The sequence below is a fragment of the Nerophis ophidion genome, linkage group LG09, assembly GCF_033978795.1.
Source record: "Nerophis ophidion isolate RoL-2023_Sa linkage group LG09, RoL_Noph_v1.0, whole genome shotgun sequence".
NCBI lineage: Eukaryota > Metazoa > Chordata > Actinopteri > Syngnathiformes > Syngnathidae > Nerophis > Nerophis ophidion.
In genome coordinates, this window is record NC_084619.1 from 67,690,095 (window position 1) to 67,708,845 (window position 18,751).

Consider the following 18,751-nt stretch of genomic DNA (forward strand, 5'->3'; position numbering starts at 1 on the left):
CTACTTTTACTCCCACGGGAAAACATCTCCACGGGAAAAGGGAAGAGGATATCACAAAAGGGCGTCCAAAGGTGTGCGGTGAAAACGAGGGCAAGCAAAAATGTGGTGGGCGTTTCTTTTGGCGTGGGCGCTGAGCAATGACGTCATTAAAGCCATATGGAGGTCATGAAGTGCAATTTTTAGTTGTAGTACTTGTCTTGATTTTTATTGTTCATATGCTCGTTTGTAAATGTTGAACATAATAAATAAAGGTTTATAAAAAAAATACAAATAAAAAGTATAATTTTAAGCTATTTTGCAGGGCTTTAAAGGCCTACTGAAAGCCACTACTATCGACCACGCAGTCTGATAGTTTATATATCAATGATGAAATATTAACATTGCAACACATGCCAATACGGCCTTTTTAGTTTACTAAATTGCAATTTTAAATTTCGCGCAAAGTATCCTGTTGACGCGTGACGTCTCGCATTGTAGCGGACATTTTGATCCAGCACCGATCCCAGCTATTAGTAGTCTGCTTTAATCACATAATTCCACAGTATTCTGGACATCTGTGTTGCTAAATCTTTTGCAATTTGTTCAATGAATAATGGAGACGTCAAAGAAGAAAGCTGTAGGTGGGAAGCGGTGTATTGCGGCCGCCTTTAGCAGCCGGTGTTTCATTGTTTACATTCCCGAAAGATGACGGTAAAGCTTTACTATGGAACAGAGCGGTCAAGTGAACATGGTTCCCTACCACATGTCAACTGGCAGGTTTTGGTGAGAAAATTGTGGTAATAAGTCGGCTCTTGCCGTAGACATGAGCATAACTTGCGTCGTTCCTCGTGCACCTGTCAAAGAGGGAGCTGCGGACTGTATTGCCTCCTCCGACCGGCCGCCCCCGAACGTGGGATGCTTCCACCGTGGAGGAGGGGTAAAAAAAAAGCTCAACCCCCCAACAGCTGCCTTCGCTTTGCCTCGTCGAGAAACGTGGCTTCCCTCAGAGACACTGGCGGTCACCACACCCCTCCGACTTTCAGGTACCACCATATAATCTCACTAAAACACTAGTAACACTATAAGCAGATAAGGGATTTTCCATAATTATCCTAGTAAATGTGTCTAATAACATCTGAATCGCTCCCACTGCCCTTGTCTTGTTTTTTTTTAGTCCTTCACTCTAGATTTCCTCATCCACAAATCTTTCATCCTTGCTCAAATTAATGGGGAAATAGTAACTTTCTCGGTCTGAATCGCTCTCGCTGCTGGTGGCCATGATTGTAAACAATGTTCAGATGTGAGGAGCTCCACAACTCGTGACGTCACGCGCACATCGTCTGCTACTTCCGGTACAGGCAAGGCTTTTTTTATTAGCGACCAAAAGTTAAGAACTTGATCGTCGATGTTCTCTACTAAATCCTTTCAGCAAAAATATGGCGAAATGATCAAGTATGACACATAGAATGGAGCTGCTATCCCCCTTTAAATAAGAACATCTCATTTCAGTAGGCCTTTCAATTGTACCACGACTATCATTAACAAACCCAAATAAAAATAATAAATATAAAAAATTAAATACAAAAACAAAAGGAAAAAATAAAAATAAAAACATTTTGCAGATGAACAAAACTATCAATAAAAAGAAAAGTGAAGCTTTTATTTCAAGTCATCAATAAAATATTCTACAGTACTTTTTAGAAAAGAGGTTAGAAAACAATAATTATACAAAGTCAACAACAACAACAACAACTTCCTGTAGCGTAGAAATACATTAAAAAAAAGTACAGCATCCAAAACTTTCCACCATCTGGCAACTTTGAAGTCCCAGGGGGCGTGTCCACAGAGCCCCCCCCCCCACTTAAATAATAACGAGTACCATCTGGCCGCGGCGGCCAGGTCAAGGGTCGATCTCCACGGGAACCACGGTGACCATGGCGTCCTCGTTCCCGCGCCGCACCACCACCTTCAGGGCGGGGTCCTTCTTGACGGCGGCGCTGACGTCGTTGGCCGAGGTCATCCTCTTGTTGTTGATGGAGATGATGACGTCGTGCTCCTTCAGCCCGCCGCTGCAAGGCAAGAGGAGACGACGTCAGCGCCATTGCTGGACCTTTCCTCCTGCCAGCTTGTTGCTAGGCAGATTACAAGCTCCTTTTTGACATCACTCCAATCCTCTTATATCAACAAGCAGGAAGTAGTCTGCTGACTAATAAACAGTCCAAAGTGTAAGCAGGTCCCACTTACACTGCAGCTGGCGTCTTGGCGATGACCTCCATGATGTACGCTCCTGAGGTGACGTCAGGGAAGTCCGGAAGTCGACTCTTCAGCTCCTTGGCCAGTCTGAGGACGCACACATCACATGTCACTAGGGCTCAGCCCTATGGCCTTCTATGATTATGTGGATATGTTTAGGCCATGGCATGATACACCATATATTTCTGGATGTTTTCTGCATGATGGCATAATGTCATATTTTCTGCATGATGTCACTAAGATGGCATGATGTCTTATTTTCTGCATGATGTCATATTTTCTGCATGATGTCACTACGATGACATGATGTCATATTTTCTGCATGATGTCACTAAGATGGCATGATGTCTTATTTTCTGCATGATGTCACTGAGATGGCACGATGTCTTATTTTCTGCATGATGTCATATTTTCTGCATGATGTCACTAAGATGACATGATGTCATATTTTCTGCATGATGTCACTGAGATGACATGATGTCATATTTTCCGCATGATGTCACTAAGATGGCACGATGTCTTATTTTCTGCATGATGTCATATTTTCTGCATGATGTCACTAAGATGACATGATGTCATATTTTCTGCATGATGTCACTAAGATGGCATGTCAAAACAACACAAAAAATAAAGTGCACTTTTTCTCCAGAACGCCACTACAGTAGTAAAAACAAATAAAGTGCGCTTTTGTGCATGATGTCACTACAATAGTAAAACAGAAATAGTGTGCTTTTGTGCATGATGTCACTACAGTAGTTTAAAACAAATAAAGTGCGCTTTTGTGCATGATGTCACTACAATAGTTAAACACAAATAAAGTACACTTTTGTGCTTGATGTCACTAAGTTGATTATATCAAAACAACACTAGATTAAAGTGCACTTTTTGTACAGAACGCCACTAAAATAGTTTAAAACAACTAAAGGGTACTTTTGTGCATGATGTCACTACAATAGTTAAAAACTAATAAAGTACACTTTTGTGCTTGATGTCACTAAGTTGATTATATCAAAACAACACTAAATTAAAGTGCACTTTTTGTACAGAACGCCACTAAAATAGTTTAAAACAACTAAAGGGTACTTTTGTGCATGATGTCACTACAATAGTTAAAAACAAATAAAGTGCGATTTTGTGCATGATGTCACTAAGATGACATATCAAAACAACACTAAATTAATGTGCACTTTTTGTACGGAACGCCACTACAATAGTTTAAAACAAAGTGCGCTTTTGTGCATGATGTCACTACAATAGTTAAACACAAATAAAGTGCACTTTTGTGCATGATGTCACCAAAATGACATATAAAAACAACACCAAATTAAAGTCCACTTTTTGTACCGAACACCACTACGATAGTTTAAAACAAATAAAGTGCACTTTTGTGCATGATGTCACTACAATAGTTAAAAACAAATAAAGGGTACTTTTGCACATGATGTCACCAAAATGAAATATCAAAACAACACTAAATTAAAGTGCACTTTTTCTACAGAACACCACTACAATAGTTTGAAAGAAATGCAGTGCACTTTTGTGCATGATGTCACTACAATACTTTAAAACAAATAAAGTGCACTTTTGTGCATGATGTCACCAAAATGACATATCAAAACAACACCAAATTAAAGTCCACTTTTTGTACCGAACACCACTACAATAGTTTAAAACAAAGTGCGCTTTTGTGCATGATGTCACCAAGATGACATATCAAAACAACACTAAATCAAGGTGCACTTTTTGTACAGAACGCCACTACAATAGTTTAAAACAAATAAAGTGCACTTTTGTGCATGATGTCATTACAATAGTTAAAAACAAATAAAGGGTACTTTTGCACATGATGTCACCAAAATGAAATATCAAAACAACATGAAATTAAAGTGCACTTTTTCTACAGAACGCCACTAAAATAGTTTAAAACAACTAAAGTGTACTTTTGTGCATGATGTCACTACAATAGCTAAAAACAAATAAAGTGCAGTTTTGTGCGTAATGTCACTAAGATGACATATCAAAACAACACTAAATTAAAGTGCACTTTTAGTATGGAACGCCACTACAATAGTTTAAAACAAAGTGCGCTTTTGTCCATGATGTCACTACAATAATTAAACACAAATAGAGTGTGCTTTTGTGCATGATGTCACTAAAAAAGTTAAACACAAATAAAGTGCACTTTTGTGCATGATGTCACCAAAATGACATATGAAAACAATACTAAATTAAAGTGCACTTTTTGTACAGAACGCCACGACAATAGTTTAAAACAAATAAAGTGCGCTTTTGTGCATAATATCACTACAATAGTTTAAAACAAAGTGCACTTTTGTGCGTGATGTCACTAAGATGACATATCAAAACACTAAAATAAATTGCACTTTTTCTACAGAACGCCACTACAGTAGTAAAAACAAATAAAGTGCGCTTTTGTGCATGATGTCACTACAATAGTAAAACAGAAATAGTGTGCTTTTGTGCATGATGTCACTACAGTAGTTTAAAACAAATAAAGTGCGCTTTTGTGCATGATGTCACTACAATAGTTAAACATAAATAAAGTACACTTTTGTGCTTGATGTCACTAAGTTGATTATATCAAAACAACACTAAATTAAAGTGCACTTTTTGTACAGAACGCCACTAAAATAGTTTAAAACAACTAAAGTGTACTTTTGTGCATGATGTCACTACAATAGTTAAACACAAATAAAGTACACTTTTGTGCATGATGTCACCAAGATGACATATCAACACAATACTAAATTAAAGTGCACTTTTTGTACAGAACGCCACAACAATAGTTTAAAACAAATAAAGTGCGCTTTTGTGCATAATATCACTACAATAGTTAAAACAAAGTGCACTTTTGTGCATGATGTCACTAAGATGACATATCAAAATAACACCATACGGTGTTGATGTAAAAAAAGTGCACTTTTTGTACCGGACACCACTACAATAGTTTAAAACAAAGTGCGCTTTTGTGCGTGATGTCACTACGATAGTTAAAAACAAATAAAATGCACTTTTGTGTATGATGTCACGACAATAGTTTAAAACAAATAAAGTGCACTTTTGTGCATGATGTCACTACAAAAGTTAAACACAAATAAAATGCACTTTTGTGCATGTCACCAAAATGACGTATAAAAACAACATTAAATTAAAGTGCACTTTTTGTACAGAACGCCAATAGAGTAGTTTAAAACAAATAAAGTGCGCTTTTGTGCACGATGTCACTCCAATAGTTTAAAACATATAAAGTGCACTATTGTGCATGATGTCACTCCAATAGTTTAAAACATATAAAGTGCACTATTGTGCATGATGTCACTACAATAGTTAAATATAAATAAAGTGCACTTTTGTGCATGATGTCACATAAGATATTTCAAAAAGTGTCAAATAAAAATGAGCTGCGAAATAGGAAATCAAATAGTGTACATCCTACACTATGCGGTAGGTTCCTGCGGACGTCATCTATTTGTTTCATACGGTGTTGATGTAAAAATTATTGTTTGGGCATTTTTGTGGGTGTGGCACCAGCCAGAGATGTTGACATGCGGAGTTTCAAGCACTCTTCATTCTCTAGCGGGTGACTTTTCCAATGATGCTACATATTAGCAGTAGCGCTACTTTTTGTGGCAACGCTTTTGCCGCATACTCGACATATTAAGCTTGTCTGTTCAACATCTTCCCGCTTGAAGCCAAACCACCAACACCATGCACCTGTGTACCACATGACACATCACATGACACCATGCACCTGTGTACCACATGACACATCACATGACACCATGCACCTGTGTACCACATGACGCGTGCCACCTACGCTGCGGTGAGCGTCATCATCCTCACACCGATGTACTTCTTCTTAGCGGCCGCCGTGCCTGCAGAGAGACATGACAACCACAAGGCCACTTCCTGTCACCAAAGTTGACACACACATCAGGACTGGTGAACATTGCGATCTAATAAAAAAACCAAACCCCAAAAATCTAAATTGCGCTCTAGCGCCCCCTAGGAAAAAACACATACAAAACTGCTTGTAACTTCCGTTAGGAATGTCGTAGAGACATGAAACGAAAACCTCTATGTCAGGGGTCACCAACGCGGTGCCCGTAAGGACCAGATGAGTCGCCCGCTGGCCTGTTCTAAAAATAGCTCAAATAGCAGCACTTACCAGTGAGCTGCCTCCATTTATTAAAATGTATTTATTTACTATCAAGCTGGTCTCGCTTTGGTCGACATTTTTGATTCTAAGAGAGACAAAAATCAAATAGAATTTGAAAATCCAAGAAAATATTTTAAAGACTCGGTCTTCACTTGTTTAAATAAATTCATTTATTTTCTTACTTTGCTTCTTATAACTTTCTGAAAGACAATTTTAGAGAAAAAATACAACCTTAAAAATGATTCTAGGATTTTTAAACACATATAACTTTTTACCTTTTAAATTCCTTCCTCTTCTTTCCTGACAATTTAAATTTGTTCGGGCTCCAGTACTCTGGAATGCCCTCCCGGTAACAGTTCGAGATGCTACCTCAGTAGAAGCATTTAAGTCTCACCTTAAAACTCATCTGTATACTCTAACCTTTAAATAGACCTCCTTTTTAGACCAGTTGATCTGCTGCTTCTTTTCTTTTTTCTCCTATGTCCCCCCCCTCCCTTGTGGAGGGGGTCCGGTCCGATGACCATGGATGAAGTACTGGCTGTCCAGAGTCGAGACCCAGGATGGACCGCTCGTCGGGACTCAGGATGGACCGCTCGCCTGTATCGATTGGGTGCTGATCCGCCTCCGCTTGAGATGGTCTCCTGTGGACGGGACTCTCGCTGCTGTCTTGGATCCGCTTGAACTGAACTCTCGCGGCTGTGTTGGAGCCACTATGGATTGAACTTTCACAGTATCATGTTGGACCCGCTCGACATCCATTGCTTTCGGTCCCCTAGAGGGGGAGGGGGGTTGCCCACATCTGAGGTCCTCTCCAAGGTTTCTCATAGTCAGCATTGTCACTGGCGTCCCACTGGATGTGAATTCTCCCTGCCCACTGGGTGTGAGTTTTCCTTGCCCTTTTGTGGGTTCTTCCGAGGATGTTGTAGTCGTAATGATTTGTGCAGTCCTTTGAGACATTTGTGATTTGGGGCTATATAAATAAACATTGATTGATTGATTGATTGATTAAATCAATGTTCAAGTGTTTTTTTTTTTATTGTAAAGAATAATAAATACATTTTAATTTAATTCTTCATTTTAGCTTCTGTTTTTTTGGCGAAGAATATTTGTGAAATATTTCTTCAAACTTATTATGATTAAAATTTTAAAAACATATTCTGGCAAATATAGAAAATCTGTAGAATCAAATTTAAATCTTATTTCAAAGTCTTTTGAATTCCTTTTAAAAATTTTGTTCTGGAAAATATAGAAGAAATAATGATTTGTCTTTGTTAGAAATATAGCTTGGTCCAATTTGTTATATATTCTAACAAAGTGCAGATTGGATTTCAACCTATTTAAAAAAATTCATCAAAATTCTAAAATTAATCTTAATCAGAAAAAATGACTAATGATGTTCCATAAATTATTTTTTTAATGTTTTCAAAAAGATTCGAATTAGCTAGTTTTTCTCTTCATTTTTTTCGGTTGAATTTTGAATTTTAAAGAGTTGACATTGAAGATAAACTATGTTTCAACATTTAATTTTAGTTTTTTTTCCTGTTTTCTCCTCTTTTAAACCGTTCAATTTAGTGTTTTTTTCATAATTTATTCTCTACCAAAAACATTTCGTGACAGGAAAAAAATGTACGACGGAATGACGGACAGAAATACCCTTTTTAAAAAAATATATATATAGATTTATTTATTAAAGGTAAATGGAGCAAATTGGCTATTTCTGGCAATTTATTTAAGTGTGTATCAAACTGGTAGCCCTTCGCATTTATCAGTACCCAAGAAGTAGCTTTTGCTTTCTAAAAGGTTGGTGACCCCTGATCTAAGTAGTGGAATTATTGTTAGCGTCCTCATCAGATTGTTGTGGTATCTACACCACCAAAAAAACCAACAATCTGGTTCTATGGAGCGTCAGCATAGGCACCGAATGACAACCTTTTGAAGTCTGGCCTACCTCTGGACTGCCGGTCGTAGGACTCGGTCAGGAACTGTTGGATCTTGTCCGAGGGGATGGCGAAGGAGATGCCGGCCGTCACTTTCAAGGTGTTGATCCCGACCACCTCGCCGTCCTGAAAGCACAGTCCTCAGGTTAGCGAGGACCAGTGAGGTCTTGAAGGTTGTTCGGGTCTCACCAGGTTGACCAGAGGACCTCCGGAGTTGCCGTACTGTCCGGGGCGAGAGGAAAGTGTTAGATGGCGCCGCGAGCAAAAGCAAGGGTCAAGCTAACCGAGAAACCGTACGTTGATGATGGCGTCCGTCTGAATGTAGTCCATGTCGGAGTTGCTCAGGCCCAGTTCTCGGCCTCCCCTCTGGGTGGTGCTGACGATCCCCGTGGTGACCGTGTTCTGGAGGGAGAAGGGGCTGCCGATGGCCACCACGAACTCGCCCGGTCTCAGGTCGGACGAACGGCCCAGCAGCAGCACCGGGAGCTTGGCCTGTGGTTGGAATGTTGTTAAGATGTGAGGGGACTTGGACAGCAGGGAGGGACTCATGCGGACTCACTCCTGGCCCAGTATCGCCTGAGCTCTCCAATCAGCTAATGCACCAGATAAGTCAGTAATACGTACACAGACACTCGTAAACAGGTTAGCATATTAGCTAATGCTAACGACGCTAACTTGATTAAGATAGCACGTACAAATATGCATGAAAACCCTCCTACAGACATCACACACGGGACGCTTTCGTAATTAAGAATTGTTTTAGTTATATTGGAAAACTTACAAACGTTGCTTGGAGTGATTTGTTAGCATATTAGCTAATGCTAACAACACTAGCTTCATTACAATATGACAGCCCATACAAATGTTCATAAAAACACTCCTACAGACATCACACACGGGATGCTTTAGTAAGTAAGAATTGTTTTAGTTATATTGGAAAACTTCCAAACGTTATGGACAGTTATACTTTTGGTTCAAGGCACTAAAATGAAAGTACATTTTCAACCTGCAGCACCGGCAGTGAGCAAACAATAACACAACTTTTCAGTATATATATATGTGTATATATGTATGTATACATATATATGTTTGTATATATATCGATATGTATGTATATATATATGTATGTGATTGTATGTATGTATTGGTATGTATATATGTATGTATACACATACATACACATATATATATACATACATATATATACATACACACATATATACATACATACATATATATACATACACATACATACATATATACATACATACATATATATACATACATATACATATATATATATATATACACGTATATATACATATATATATATATATATGTTTTTTTTCCTTTCACACAATAATTGTGTCCCTTCAACAGTTCTTGTGTATTTTCATGTTGTTTTTCTTTATTTCCACACAATCTCAGTGTCCGTCAGGTGCAGCCTCACCTCCTGGCGTTTGTTTCCCAGCAGGAAAAGCACACCACCATGCGGCTCCTAAACCTACTAGCCTTGTGCTACTTGGACATTGTGGCGTCTGCCGGGTGGACGCAAAAGCAAACACGACGACACAAACACGGCATGTGTGTGTGTGTGTGTGTGTGTGTGTGTGGGTGCACACAAAGCAGGAGCCTACTTGTCATGAACAAACACATACTGGTCTCCATGGCAACCACAGGATGTCGAATCCGTCAATAAGTGCATGCTCACAAACATCATTAAACAAATATGAATGGGTTAATTATTGGAGTGAGCTGGAGCCTATCCCAGGTGACCTTCGGGGGGGTTCATCCTGACTCCCTGTAGCAGTCACACCAGGGAACAGATAGAAAAACAAGAGAATAGTACAACAATCAATTTGCTAAATAAGTACTACATCATTGAATGCCTAAAATGACATAATTAGTAACAATGACTAAAGTAAGATGGAGTCTATCCCAGTTATCTCCCATAAAAAAAAAGGTGTCATGAATAAAAACAAATTAATGAAAGCAGTTTTAAGGGCCTGCTCAAAGATCATCTTCAGGACAACACTCGCATCTTTTTTAGTAAACAAACATTTTAATTAAATCTTAGGTCCTCTCATGAAACAAGGAGAGGACCTAAGATGGAGCCCTGAGGAACACCACTAAGAGGCTGAGGACTACTGACTGCATGTGAAGTAAACAAACATCTTAGTTACATCAATGACTTCATGAAACAAGGAGAGGACCTAAGATGGAGCCCTGAGGAACACCCCTAAGAGGATGAGGACTACTGACTGCATGTGAAGTAAACAAACATCTTAGTTATATCAATCACTTCCATTACTTCATGAAACAAGGAGAAGACCTAAGATTGAGCCCTGAGGAACACCACTAAGAGGCTGAGGACTACTGACTGCATGTGAAGTAAACAAACATCTTAGTTACATCAATGACTTCATGAAACAAGGAGAGGATCTAAGATGGAGCCCTGAGGAACACCACTAAGAGGATGAGGACTACTGACTGCATGTGAAGTAAACAAACATCTTAGTTATATCAATCACTTCATGAAACAAGGAGAGGACCTAAGATGGAGCCCTGAGGAACACCACTAAGATGTTGAGGACTACTGACTGCATGTGAAGTAAACAAACATCTTAGTTACATCCATCACTTCACGAAACAAGGAGAGGACCTAAGATGGAGCCCTGAGGAACACCACTAAGAGGTTGAGGACTACTGACTGCATGTGAAGTAAACAAACATCTTAGTTACATCAATAACTTCACAAAACAAGGAGAGGACCTAAGATGGAGCCCTGAGGAACACCCCTAGTAGAACTAAAGATGTTGAGGACTACTGACTGCATGTGAAGTAAACAAACATCTTAGTTATATCAATCACTTCATGAAACAAGGAGAGGACCTAAGATGGAGCCCTGAAGAACACCACTAGTAGACCTAAAGATGTTGAGGACTACTGACTGCATGTGAGGTAAACAAACATTTTAGTTACATCCATCACTTCATGAAACAAGGAGAGGACCTAAGATGGAGCCCTGAGGAACACCACTAAGAGGCTGAGGACTACTGACTGCATGTGAAGTAAACAAACATCTTAGTTACATCCATCACTTCATGAAACAACGAGAGGACCTAAGATGGAGCCCTGAGGAACACCACTAAGAGGTTGAGGACTACTGACTGCATGTGAAGTAAACAAACATCTTAGTTACATCAATAACTTCACAAAACAAGGAGAGGACCTAAGATGGAGCCCTGAGGAACACCCCTAGTAGAACTAAAGATGTTGAGGACTACTGACTGCATGTGAAGTAAACAAACATCTTAGTTATATCAATCACTTCATGAAACAAGGAGAGGACCTAAGATGGAGCCCTGAAGAACACCACTAGTAGACCTAAAGATGTTGAGGACTACTGACCGCATGTGAGGTAAACAAACATTTTAGTTACATCCATCACTTCATGAAACAAGGAGAGGACCTAAGATGGAGCCCTGAGGAACACCACTAAGAGGTTGAGGACTACTGACTGCATGTAAGGTAAACAAACATCTTAGTTACATCAGTGACTTCATGAAACAAGGAGAGGACCTAAGATGGAGCCCTGAGGAACACCCCTAAGAGGCTGAGGACTACTGACTTCATGTGAAGTAAACAAACATCTTAGTTACATCAGTGACTTCATGAAACAAGGAGAGGACCTAATATGGAGCCCTGAGGAACACCACTAAGAGGCTGAGGACTACTGACTTCATGTGAAGTAAACTAACATCTTAGTTACATCCATCACTTCACAAAACAAGGAGAGAACCTAAGATGGAGCCCTGAGGAACACCACTAAGATGTTGAGGATTACTGACTGCATGTAAGGTAAACAAACATCTTAGTTACATCAATAACTTCACAAAACAAGGAGAGGACCTAAGATGGAGCCCTGAGGAACACCTCTAGTAGAACTACAGATGTTGAGGACTATATAATAGAATAGAATGGACTTTAATGTCATTATATTTGCATATAACGAGATTAAAGACTCCAACTTAAGGCGCGGTAGTGGGAACAAATATGGGGGACTACTGACTGCATGTGAAGTAAACAAACATCTTAGTTACATCAATCACTTCACGAAACAAGGAGAGGACCTAAGATTTTGCCCTGAGGAACACCACTAAGAGGCTGAGGACTACTGACTGCATGTGAAGTAAACAAACATCTTAGTTACATCCATCACTTCACGAAACAAGGAGAGGACCTAAGATGGAGCCCTGAGGAACACCCCTAGAGGCTGAGGACTACTGACTGCATGTGAAGTAAACAAACATCTTAGTTACATCCATCACTTCACGAAACAAGGAGAGGACCTAAGATGGAGCCCTGAGGAACACCCCTAGAGGCTGAGGACTACTGACTGCATGTGAAGTAAACAAACATCTTAGTTACATCAATGACTTCATGAAACTAGGAGAGGACCTAAGATGGAGCCCTGAGGAACACCACTAGTAGAACTAAAGAGGTTGAGGACTACTGACTGCATGTGAAGTAAACAAACATCTTAATTACATCCATCACTTCATGAAACAAGGAGAGGACCTAAGATGGAGCCCTGAGGAACACCCCTAAGAGGTTGAGGACTACTGACTGCATGTGAAGTAAACAAACATCTTAGTTACATCAATAACTTCACAAAACAAGGAGAGGACCTAAGATGGAGCCCTGAGGAACACCACTAAGAGGCTGAGGACTACTGACTGCATGTGAAGTAAACAAACATCTTAGTTACATCCATCACTTCATGAAACAAGGAGAGGACTTAAGATGGAGCCCTGAGGAACACCACTAAGAGGCTGAGGACTACTGACAGCATGTGAAGTAAACAAACATCTTAGTTACATCCATCACTTCATGAAACAAGGAGAGGACCTAAGATGGAGCCCTGAGGAACACCACTAAGATGTTGAGGACTACTGACTGCATGGGAAGTAAACAAACATTTTAATTACATCCATCACTTCATGAAACAAGGAGAGGACCTAAAGATGGAGCCCTGAGGAACACCACTAGTAGAACTAAAGAGGTTGAGGACTACTGAGTGCATGTGAAGTAAACAAACATCTTAGTTACATCAATCACTTCATGAAAGAAGGAAAGGACCTAAGATGGAGCCCTGAGGAACACCACTAAGAGGCTGAGGACTACTGACTGCATGTGAAGTAAACAAACATCTTAATTACATCCATCACTTCATATAACAAGAGTGGACCTGAGATGGAGCCCTGAGGGACACCACTAGTAGAACTAAAGATGTTGAGGACTACTGACTGCATGTGAAGTAAACAAACATCTCAGTTACATCAATAACTTCATGAAACAAAGAGAGGACCTAAGAAGGAACCCTGAGGAACACCACTAAGAGGATGAGGACTACTGACTGCATGTGAAGTAAACAAACATCTTAGTTATATCAATGACTTCATGAAACAAGGAGAGGACCTAAGATGGAGCCCTGAGGAACACCACTAAGATGTTGAGGACTACTGACTGCATGGGAAGTAAACAAACATTTTAGTTACATCCATCACTTCACGAAACAAGGAGAGGACCTAAGATGGAGCCCTGAGGAACACCAGTAGTAGAACTAAAGATGTTGAGGACTACTGACTGCATGTGAAGTAAACAAACATCTTAGTTACATCCATCACTTCATGCAACAAGGAGAGGACCTAATAAGGAGCTGTGAGGAACGCCCCAGTTTTGTAAATCCCAGGTTTGGACCTGGGTATTCTATGTTTGCTAGCAAGGTTCTAATATCCATAAAACTAATCTACAATGTGTGGTCCAAGTTCCTCAGTAGCACAAGAACACTCGATTGTTTTTAGGATGTTGCTGCAAAATCATTTTGAACTGAACTCCAGTGTGGTGTTAGTCTTGGTCTGGATTTGGCTTGCGGGCTGCCAGTCGACCCTTCCTAGCGTGGCCGTCCTGGTTCTAAGGAAAGCGAGCACAAAGAGGGACGGCGGAGAGGCGTTCACGTTGGACATCTGGATCAGGCGACGACAACAAAGGGAATATTCCAGGAGTTATGTTGATTTAATAAAAAAATAAAATAATAATAATAATAATAATAATAAAATATTCTGCGGCCCGGTACCAATCGAGTGGTTGGGGACCACTGTGTTGGAGGACATAACAGCAAACGTGTGTGTGTGTGTGTGTGTGTGTGTGTGTGTGTGTGTGTTAGCTTGTCATGCTAACGCTGTCAAACCACGATGGTTTCCATGTGTCTGCTGGAGGACATAACAGCAAACACGTGTGTGTGTGTGTGTGTGTGTATGTGTGTGAGAAGGGGTGTCTACGCTCTGGCCAGACACCACAGAGAAGCTTTGATCTGCCCACAACTCGCTGATGAGAAGGACATGTTGGCCATTTTCTTTACTGGCAAACGTGCACTTAGACTCTGTTTAAGTGCTGACCGGCCACATGTGACCCATGAGAACACTGCTGGATGTGGACACACACACACACACACACACACACACACACACACACACACACACACACACACACACACACACACGCACACACACACACACACACACACACACACACACACACACACACACACACACAGGGCCCTGACAAATGAGAGGTTTTACAGCATCCAGTGTACGTCTCGCTCCGTGCCAACTGGATGGATGCTCCAAGCTGGCATTTTCTTCCACTTTGAGGCCGCTGACACGTCAATGAATACAACTTTTGTTGACGTTCCACATTTAAAACGTTACCCAAAAAAGGAGACTTAAAATCATCCGCCAATAATACAAATATTCCAATAAGTGATCAATAAAAGATGACTGTGGAGAGGCGGAGCCAACGGGCCGACGGCGGGGTAGGGCACGCTGCAGCCCTGCCCAAGATGGCGGCAAGGAGGCGGAGGATGCGGCGGAGCGTGCCGGAAGCGACGCCGCCGCAATCTAATTCAGGTGCGTGGCTCACACACCGGGAATTTATTAACATTTCTCCTGATGATGTACAAAAGGGGAGAAGGAGGAGGAATCGAGAAGGAAGGAGTTGGAGAGCCTGCAGGAGCAGATGAAGAGCAAGAGCGATCAAAGAGCGACAGAGCCTTGTTGACGCGTTCACGCAGCTGGCAGAAAGCGGCCGAAAGAATTGCCGACTCCTGCACGCGCTGGGGGACCAGGTGGGGAGAGGCGGCGAGTGCCCCCCCCAAAGAAGTGGCGAAGGAGCAAAGAAGGGAGACGCCAGTGCAGATGAAGCGACCCCTGCTGAGGAGACAGATGCACAGCCAGTGAAGTGTGCAGCTGAAGAAGAAGAAGAAGTGAAAGAAGAGGAGGAAGAGGAAGAAAAAGAGGAAGAAGTCAAAGAGGACGAAAAATAAGTCAAAGAGGACAAAGTAGAAGAAGAGGTCAAAGAGGACAAAGAAGAAGAGGAAGAAGGAGAAGAAGATGAAGAAAAGGTCAAAGAGGACGAAGAAGAAGAAGACAAAGAAAAGGTCAAAGAGGACGAAGAAGAAGACAAAGAAAAGGTCAAAGAGGACGGAGAAAAGGACAAAGAAGAAGAAAACAAAGAAAAGGTCAAAGAGGACAAAGAAGAAGAAGACAAAGAAAAGGTCAAAGAGGACAAAGAAGAAGAAGACAAAGAAAAGGTCAAAGAGGACGAAGAAAAGGTCAAAAAAAGTGAGGAAGAAAAAGACAAAGAAAAGGTCGAAAAGGTCAAAGAGGACGTAGAAGCGGAAGTACAACCACAAGACGAAGAGGTGTCAGAGGAAGAGGACAAGCTCGTGTTGGTGGAGGAAGCAATGGAAGAAGAGAAGACAGGTGGCCGTGGCATTCTTCATTTCCCGCCCCTTCAAAAAAGGGAGGGGAGAGTAGGCTCAGCCGGGCGGAAGCCCTTCTCGCGTCTGGCGATGGAGGACTGTGGAGAGGCAGAGCCAACGGGATGGCGGCAAGGAGGCGGAGGATGCGGAGGAGCGGAGATGCGGGACGTGCCGAGAGCGAGGCCGCCTCAACCTAATTCAGGTGCGTGGAAATTATTAACATTTCGCCTGATGATGTATAAAAGGGGAGGAGGAGGAGGGATGGAGAAGGAAGGAGTTGGAGAGCCTGCAGGAGCAGATGAAGAGCAAGAGCGATCAAAGAGCGACAGAGCCTCGTTGACGCGTTCATGCAGCTGGCAGAAAGCGGCCGAAAGAATTGCCGACTCCTGCACGCGCTGGGGGACCAGGTGGGGGGAGGCGGCGAGTCCCCCCCCAAAGAAGTGGTGGAGGAGCACAAGAAGGGAGACGCCAGTGCAGATGAAGTGCCCCCCGCTGAGGAGACAGATGCACAGCCGGTGAAGCATGCAGCTGAAGAGGAAGAAGAAGTGAAAGAAGAGGAGGAAGAGGAAGAAAAAGAGGAAGAAGTCAAAGAGGACGAACAAGAAGTCAAAGAGGACAAAGGAGAAGAAGAGGTCAAAGAGGACAAAGAAGAAGAGGAAGAAGGAGAAGAAGATGAAGAAAAGGTCAAAGAGGACGAGGAAGAAGAAGACAAAGAAAAGGTCAAAGAGGATGAAGAAGAAGACAAAGAAAAGGTCAAAAAAGGACGGAGAAAAGGACAAAGAAGAAGAAAACAAAGAAAAGGTGAAAGAGGACAAAGAAGAAGAAGACAAAGAAAAGGTCAAAGAGGATGAAGAAGAAGACAAAGAAAAGGTCAAAAAAGGACGGAGAAAAGGACAAAGAAGAAGAAAACAAAGAAAAGGTGAAAGAGGACAAAGAAGAAGAAGACAAAGAAAAGGTCAAAGAGGACGAAGAAAAGGTCAAAGAAAGGGAGGAAGAAAAAGACAAAGAAAAGGTCGAAGAGGACGTAGAAGCGGAAGTACAACCACAAGACAAAGAGGTGTCAGAGGAAGAGGACAAGCTCGCGTTGGTGGAGGAAGCGATGGAAGAAGAGAAGACAGGTGGCCGTGGCATTCTTCATTTCCCGCCTGTCTTGCGTCTGGCGATGGAGGACTGTGGAGAGGCGGAGCCAATGGGCCGACGGCGGGGCAGGGCACGCTGCAGCCCTGCCCAAGATGGCGACAAGGAGGCGGAGGATGCGGAGGAGCGGAGATGCGGGGCGTGCCGGGAGCGAGGCCGCCGCAACCTAATTCAGGTGCATGGCTCACACACCGGGAAATTATTAACATTTCGCCTGATGATGTATAAAAGGGGAGAAGGAGGGGGATGGAGAAGGAAGGAGTTGGAGAGCCTCCAGGAGCAGATGAAGAGCAAGAGCGATCAAAGAGCGACAGAGCCTCGTTGACGCGTTCACGCAGCTGGCAGAAAGCGGCCGACAGAATTGCCGACTCTTGCACGCGCTGGGGGACCAGTTGGGGGGAGGCGGCGAGTGCCCCCCCAAAGAAGTGGTGGAGGAGCACAAGAAGGGAGAAGTCCGGGGCAGATGAAGTGCCCCCCGCTGAGGAGACAGATGCACAGCCGGTGAAGCATGCAGCTGAAGAAGAAGAAGAAGTGAAAGAAGAGGAGCAAGAGGAAAAAGAAGAGGAAGAAGTCAAAGAGGACGAAAAAGAAGTCAAAGAGGACAAAGGAGAAGAAGAGGTCAAAGAGGACAAAGAAGAAGAGGAAGAAGATGAAGAAAAGGTCAAAGAGGACAAAGAAGAAGAAGACAAAGAAAAGGTCAAAGAGGACGAAGAAGAAGACAAAGAAACGGTCAAAGAGGACGGAGAAAAGGACAAAGAAGAAGAAAACAAAGAAAAGGTCAAAAAGGACAAAGAAGAAGAAGACAAAGAAAAGGTCAAAGAGGACAAAGAAGAAGAAGACAAAGAAAAGGTCAAAGAGGACGAAGAAAAGGTCAGAGAAAGGGAGGAAGAAAAAGACAAAGAAAAGGTCGAAAAGGTCGAAGAGGACGAAGAAGCGGAAGTACAACCCCAAGACGAAAAGGTGTCAGAGGAAGAGGACAAGCTCGCCTCAGTGGAGGAAGCGATGGAAGAAGAGAAGACAGGTGGCCGTGGCATTCTTCATTTCCCGCCCCTTCAAAAAAGGGAGGGGGGAGTGGGCTCAGCCGGGCGGAAGCCCTTCTCGCGTCTGGCGATGGAGGACTGTGGAGAGGCAGAGCCAACGGGATGGCGGCAAGGAGGCGGAGGATGCGGAGGAGTGGAGAGCGAGGCCGCCGCAACCTAATTCAGGTGCGTGGCTCACACACCGGGAAATTATTAACATTTCGCCTGATGATGCATAAAAGGGGAGGAGGAGGAGGGATGGAGAAGGAAGGAGTTGGAGAGCCTCCAGGAGCAGATGAAGAGCAAGAGCGACAGAGAGCGAGCCATAGAGGAGGACGACGACAACGGCAGCTGAAAGAGCGGACCGGGAGCGATCAGTGGAAAGGAGCAGCTGCAAAGCGATCCGACCTACACTAAAGCT

General features: G+C 42.3%; 1 protein-coding gene across 1 annotated transcript in view; it reads right to left on the reverse strand.

The window, feature by feature from the left end:
- Nucleotides 1-1,618: 1,618 nt before the first annotated feature.
- LOC133559659 (serine protease HTRA1B-like) overlaps nucleotides 1,619-18,751 on the reverse strand; it is a 56,167-nt gene continuing 39,034 nt past the window's right edge. Inside the window, exons 4-9 of the mRNA XM_061911631.1 lie at nucleotides 8,647-8,841; nucleotides 8,539-8,571; nucleotides 8,361-8,475; nucleotides 6,071-6,128; nucleotides 2,224-2,319; nucleotides 1,619-2,048 (exon numbers count right to left, since the gene is read on the reverse strand). Of these exons, the coding sequence (XP_061767615.1) occupies nucleotides 1,880-2,048; nucleotides 2,224-2,319; nucleotides 6,071-6,128; nucleotides 8,361-8,475; nucleotides 8,539-8,571; nucleotides 8,647-8,841 (666 nt within the window). The 3' untranslated portion in view covers nucleotides 1,619-1,879. The remainder of the gene's footprint in view (nucleotides 2,049-2,223; nucleotides 2,320-6,070; nucleotides 6,129-8,360; nucleotides 8,476-8,538; nucleotides 8,572-8,646; nucleotides 8,842-18,751) is intronic.